The sequence below is a fragment of the Aedes albopictus genome, chromosome 3, assembly GCF_035046485.1.
Source record: "Aedes albopictus strain Foshan chromosome 3, AalbF5, whole genome shotgun sequence".
In the NCBI taxonomy this organism is placed as follows: Eukaryota; Metazoa; Arthropoda; class Insecta; order Diptera; family Culicidae; genus Aedes; species Aedes albopictus.
In genome coordinates, this window is record NC_085138.1 from 271,408,487 (window position 1) to 271,415,169 (window position 6,683).

Consider the following 6,683-nt stretch of genomic DNA (forward strand, 5'->3'; position numbering starts at 1 on the left):
CATCGATGTAACAAAGTTAGCTCCTAAATGGTATAATCGTAGGACTGTGGATTTCGCATCGTTTAGGATAGTACTGGACAACAAATGGAAATCTCGTGCGTTAGATCCTTGTTCTTGGCCAATCAATGTTAAAATTAGAGAATTCATCAATAGACATAACGATACTTGGAGACCTGTAATATGCTAAAATTGATTGTTTTTAATGTCCGCGTTAATGTGAGTTGAGGTATGCTAGTTTCTTATTTCTAATATGTTGATGCTTGTAAAATCTGTGTTGAAAATGTAGTGTAATGTTTTTTTTTGTATATTGTTGATTGTTGTATTAGTTTTAAGATATTCAATAAGACTAGCAAAGTCAGTTGAATTATTTGAATAAATAAATAAATAAATAAATAAATTTGTCCAACGTAAAAATAAAAATATCTCCATCCTTCCAGAACATTATTCAGAACGAGATTCGGAAAGCGCCAGCGCCATCAAGAAAATGGAGGAACTTAAAAAGAAGCTTGATCAAGAGTCGTACGAGAAGTTGAAGGGTAAGTTTTCTTTAAAACTTCATTTATTTCAAAAGCTGATGGCATCAAACCTCAATATTACAAAAGGTTATCCGTGCCCAGTTGATGGCTGTGAATTTGTGGAAAACGAGAGTTTGAGGGGCCTCAAGCAGCACATCAGGGTTGTCCATAACCTCAACACCAGCCGGAAGAACACTCTTCCGTTTTTATGCAAGTACTGTGGATCTTTGCAATCAACCTTTTGGAACCTCAAGCGGCACTTCCTTTCATGTAGGCCGCCAAACCACCAAGAAATGGGTGCTCGGTTTGAGGAGCATATTCCAGAACCTCAATCTGAGCCAATGGACGTGGACCCCGCTACGGAAGACACGAACGAAGTCATTAAGAACCCGTTTTTCTATATGGCCGAGTTGTCAAAGGATGTTTTTTTAGTCAAGCATCTCAGTCAGTGGCCAAGTTGCGCTGTGATGTTGGCTTGCCAGAAACCAAAATCCAAGTTTTTATCACACAATGTACGGAAATGCTGAACCATTACCAACAGTATGCAATGGGCATAGTCAAACATTTTATTGACGCTTCTGATGTTTCAGTTCACGATGAAAACGTGATTGACATGATTAACAAGTTGGAAATTACCAATCCATACGTTGACGTTCAAACGCCAGCTGATAATCTTGCCTATCTATGCGGGATTTCTAAACGCAGTATACCGGAGTCAAAAGAATTTGTTCTTGGTCGCCGTAAAATTCGCAAAGTGACCCGAATCCACGTTACAAGCAAAAAACGAAAGAATACTTTCAAATCGACGAAGCGAATCAAGCGACTTAAAGATGTTATGCACTACATCTCTATTAAAGAGGTTCTTGGTTTGGTTATCCAGAACCCTTCTGCTAGAGCAATGATTCTTGAAGAGAACCAGTCCGCTACAGGTGATGTTCGAAGCTTCAAGGATGGTATGTTGTATCAACATCATGCTTTCTTGCAAAGGTACCCATTTGCGATACGTTTGTCTATGCATATTGACGACGTCGAACATTGTAACCCATTGGGATCACGTAAGGGTAAACAAAAAGTCACAACTATTAGTTTCAAAGTGCAGAATTTTGATGACCGGGTCAATTCCACGCTGGATCGGGTGTATACTGTCCTTGTGGTGAAATCAAACCTGCTGAAGAAATATGGCTTCAAAAAAATACTTCAACCGCTTATGGAGGATTTGTCGGAGATGGAATCAGATTCAGGTGTAGTACTGCGTTTGGGCGAGAATGAGAATCACACGTTACATGCAACTGTGGTTCATGTGTTGGGAGACACTTTGGCTGTTCATGAGATTCTGGAATTGATGCCACCACAGTCGAAGATTTTTTGTCGAGCTTGTTATGTTAGCAGGGAGGCTTTTCACAACGGGAAATTCGGAGCTGAATATCCAGCCAGGACGCGAGATAGCATAACTGCAGACTTAATAGCACTACAAGAGGGAAAAACTGTCCCTTCAAAATGTGGCTTACAACGAGAGACAATATTGCATTCCTTAAAATATTTTCATTTTGCGGAACATGTCAGCTTTGATCCGATGCATGACATTCTGGAAGGCATTGCCGGAATGGTCATTAAAGAAACTCTCAACTACTTACTTAACCAAATGAAGTCGATCACAGAGGTTGAACTCAACAATAGGATTACATCGTTCAATTACGGTGAAATAGAATCAAAGGATCGCCCGATTGGAAATTTCAACGCCAAAGGACTAAAAGCGAGTGGCAATTCAATTAGTCAATCTGCGTCGCAGACATGGCTATTGTTGAGAGCGTTCCCATTCATAATTGCCGATATTTTGAACAACCATGAGACTTTCCAAGAACTTATTGCTGATCTACTACTAATCACTCATCTTTCGTTTTCAACCCTACTGAGTCATGACGACATTGAACACTTGGATTCCGCAATCAGAAGCTTTCACGATAATTTCAAGAAAAATTTCCCTCACAAACATCCGATTAACAAGGTCCATCATATTTCGCATTACCCTGAAGTTATTCGCAAAAGTGGACCAATAAGTAAGATGAGTTGTCTTCAATTCGAAGCGAAGTTCAAAATTTCCAATTTGCAGTCTAAGACATGCAATAATTTTCAGAACATAACTTTTAGTTTGATGAAAAGGCTAAATTTAAAACAAGTAAACGCAATAATCGATCATAACTACAAAACGAAAAATCAAATAGTCAAATCTGCTTCACCGTCAGCGAAAAATGCACACGACTTTGCCATGCTGTTGTTCGATTTTCCTCAAACAATAATATTTGTTAATCATCTTCTAATTGATGGTACTAGCTTCCGCCAAGGATTGATAGCAAAATATCATACATGTAACAATGAAGAATATGGTATCATAAAAGCCATAATAAAATTAAACATGGCAGACGAAGATTGTTGTTTCATAATTCAAACCTTACGTATAGTTGATTTTAGTAGGTATTTAAATAGTTACGAAGTAGTACCGACGAGTAAAACTGTAAGAATATCTGCTCAGAATATTTTCACTAGAAAAGCATACAGTTTGTGGCAGATGGCTGGTGTAAGTGATGCTTATTTCATAAGCTTGAAATATAACGATAGCTGTTAAATAGAGGGATGAGCAGTAGTTGAATTGTTGTTATGTTAGTTCCAACGCACAGTTTTTATTTTGTAATAAATGTTTATATTTCATGAGCAGTTCATTCAGTATTACTAGAAAGAAGAAAATACCCCTTATGATATTGATATTAGTCCTGGTGAAGAAGGTTGAACATTGCTGCATCCTGCTCTTATCTATTCGTCAACAAATGGGTAAGAGCAGAATGCAGCAGCAACAATGTTCAATCTACTTCATTGAACAGGACTATTATGTTTAATCACTTGAAATTGGCTATACCTGTTATACTTTGGCTATCAGAACACGAGCGAAAAGAGATTTACCTTGCATGCCTTGACCATTACTTGTTCTTTGTTTTTGCACAGTACTGTGCAAACTAGCCTTATAGTAGGTTGATTGATAGTCATGTTCAATGAAGTAGGTTGAACATTGTTGAATTACCTATTACCCATTTGTTGGCGAATGGGTAAGAGCGGGATAACGCAACTTCGACAATGTAAATACAACCCACTTCATTGAACAGGACTAATATGTACCTGCGTATTATTTCTTTGCACTGTCTACTTCTTGTTTTTAAGCAAACAAATTCTCTGACGAGTCGTTGAAGTACGTGACTGACGACTACTTGACCAAAATTGGCTTGAACGAAATGGGACCTCGTCTGATAATCAACTCAACGGTTGCAAAACTTTTGCAAATATCAGACGATAATCCGTCACCGTCAGTTTCCCGACCATCAGCATCCGCAGACGTATCACTGGTGGGCGAAGCCGGACCATCGAGAATTAAAGCAGGATCAGCAGCATCCGGAGCAGAGCCATCAACAAGCAAAGGATCAGCAGGTTCATCTGGAGTAGGGCCATCTACTTGTAGTACCTCTGCGATGACTTCCAAACAGGTATGCACGAAAATTATATTACCATCTAAAAGAAATATAAAAGCAAAACAAAATTAATTGTTAATTTGCTTTATTTTATTATTGAAATAGCACTTACACAGACACTTAGTAGCAGTATTGTTAGCTGCAAACTGATAGCTTGATCCAATCAACACAGTTTCAGACTTTAGACAGTTTCCTTCCTTATGTCAATAAACCCTTTACTGCCAATTATTGTAAATATAGTTTCACAAATATATCGTAAATAATTAAAATCTTTGTATCAAAAACTTTAATACTATTTCAATTGATTGTAACAAATAGAAAAAAAAATATAATTAAATAATATTTTAGATTAAATCAATTTTTTAATTCGTCAGTCAGTCGCATTTATTTATTCATTTTTTTTGCAATGGCAGGAAAGGGTGTTCTTATGATCTTGCTTATGATTTGCCAAAATCGCTGGCAGCAACCTTGTCTGGTTTAAGGTGAACTGACTCTGAATCATTAAGGTGAAACCGTGTTGTGATATAAAAATATTCTATTCAAATAGGACAATCGTGGTAATCTATGTTTTCTAAACTAATATATTTATTTATTTTGCGTTTACAGATGCGAGAAATTCTTGAAAACAACAGCAAATTTCGGCGTGTGGTGTATTCAAAACTGGATGCCAATATTGTACCTTCACACAAAGAGCTTCTAATGATGGTTCGAGTCGTATGCAAAAATGCGGTTGAAAAACTAGTTAACCATCACGTGTAAGTATGCTTGAGGCAGCATGTAATAAAAATATCAACCATGCTTTTTTTCTTTTAAGATATCCCACATTTGAAGAGAAAAAAGAGCTAGCTATCAGAATCATTGATACATTCCCTTTACTGAAAAATACTAAAGTGGCAGAAAATGCACCAGATTACGTAAGTTGCAATTATTTATTATACTATTAATTTATATTATTTAATTTATATTTTATTTTGCATTCTAGTCCTATTTCTTCTGGAAGAACGGCGGAAAAAATCCAGGAGTGGAACATACTGGTTTAATTCAGTCGCACCTGAGGAACGCCTGCAAAAATATTCTGCCAGAGAATAAGAAATTTGTCCATAAAAGAAAACTGAATACAGTCACCAATGTTTCACCCGAAACAATTGAAAAAGCCCAAGCTATTGGCTGTGTCGACCCAGTACCAGTAAACTTCCATGCCATTATGAAAGGTATGGCTGAGGCACATGACCTTCTACTGATGCTTTTGCGGGAGAAAAAGAGGGTGCACGACATCCTTTCTATTTTCCCCCATTTCAAGACATTTAATGGTGTTATGGTAAGCATATATCTGAGAATATGTATTTTAATGTTCGTTAATGCTATTCAAAATTCACAGATCCAAAAAGCATATGAACGGATGAATCCAAATTACAATAAATCGTCGCACATAAAGCAATTTTTGTCCAGGGGGCTGATGCTGGAGGATGATAATTTCAATGGTGTTCACGATGGTAATGCTTTTCATGTTCATTTTATTTATAACTAATAAAACTTGTTTTATTTGTTCCATTTCCATAGATCATCTTCGCGGATGTCTACGCATTTTCCTAGTTTTGGGCCAGAGGGGCACCAGCAAAACTATTGGAATCGAATCGTTGCCAGTAGAGGAACAATTGGTAGCTCCTCTGGTTAGATGGATACCGGTACGGTTTTTCTTTCAGCATCGCATTGCTATCTATAGCTTATATATTTTTCTACATATTTACAGAAGCACGATACATCACTAGCCGAGCAACTAGCAAAGTATGTTGGAATCAACCTCGTCCAAAAAGTGCAGCCCCACATCATCACCGATGGCGAACATTATTACATTTATCTCCAAGGTGAAATTCTGGATTGTGGTAAATCGTCACTCCAGGCAATTGATGTGTTTTTCAAGAGTTTTTGTGTTTTTGGCGTTGCGGTTCCGGCGGCAGTCAGGAAGGTTATCGAACTTTTTGAAGTAGTTGCCTACAAGACAAAAAGCAATGGTAGTACACAAGGTGTGAATCACCTTGCCGTAAAATTTTCGAAATCTCTTTCAGCCGAAGCTAGCGATACCGATTCTGACTAAAATGTATGCGAAATATTGATTTATTATTGATGAATTCATCTCTGTAATATTTACTGAAAAATAAGGCATAAATAAATATAATTGAAAAACTACTTTTTTTATTTCTTTGCATTTTATGATGAAGTACTATTCAACAATCTACCAAACTGCTCCATTTTTCATTTATGAAAATGGGTATATTTTTACCCATTATTAGCAAATGAGGCTTTTTCACAATGGGTAAAAAAATACCCATCTTTTGACATAAAGTGCGTTTACCCGTTAATGGGTAAACCGGGTTTACCCATTAAATGAGGAGAGGCACTTCTAGCGCAAATGGGTGTTTTTTCACCCATTAATGGGTTTTCGCAAACGACCGTGTTGATGTCCAGATCAACCTTGCCGAAGACAAAATTCTTCTATGTAAACGGATTCTCGAGATACAGAGGTTTAAATTTTTTAGGACTCATTAGCTCCACCTAACGGATAAATCTAGAACCAACTAGTTCACTATCGGATAGCTATTGATGTCCTGATCAACCTTGCCCAAGACGAAATTCTTCTATGTAGTCGGATTCT

The 6,683-nt window shown here is 37.2% G+C and overlaps 1 protein-coding gene across 4 annotated transcripts; it reads left to right on the forward strand.

The window, feature by feature from the left end:
- The first annotated feature begins 471 nt into the window (after positions 1-471).
- LOC109622851 (uncharacterized) lies at positions 472-6,480 on the forward strand. Of its 4 annotated transcripts, XM_062860815.1 has the most exons (6): positions 472-4,785; positions 4,845-4,944; positions 5,013-5,348; positions 5,409-5,523; positions 5,591-5,715; positions 5,781-6,480. In XM_062860815.1, exons 1-6 carry the CDS (start codon positions 4,595-4,597, stop codon positions 6,123-6,125), a joined length of 1,212 nt encoding a protein of 403 aa, XP_062716799.1. In that variant the 5' UTR covers positions 472-4,594; the 3' UTR covers positions 6,126-6,480. The 4 variants fall into 4 exon arrangements, 3 of the variants coding, with proteins under 3 accessions (XP_062716799.1, XP_062716798.1, XP_062716800.1); XM_062860814.1 differs by having other exon boundaries at positions 5,013-5,523; XM_062860816.1 differs by having other exon boundaries at positions 5,013-5,523; positions 5,591-6,480.
- Positions 6,481-6,683: the final 203 nt, after the last annotated feature.

Excerpts from the sequence above, each read along its gene's own strand:
- LOC109622851 (XM_062860814.1), top strand. The coding sequence starts at position 4,595 with ATGTTTTCTAAACTAATATATTTATTTATTTTGCGTTTACAGATGCGA. Across the intron at positions 4,786-4,844 it reads AAACTAGTTAACCATCACGT|ATATCCCACATTTGAAGAGA; the intron begins GTAAGTATGCTT and ends TTTTCTTTTAAG. Across the intron at positions 5,716-5,780 it reads CTCTGGTTAGATGGATACCG|AAGCACGATACATCACTAGC; the intron begins GTACGGTTTTTC and ends ACATATTTACAG.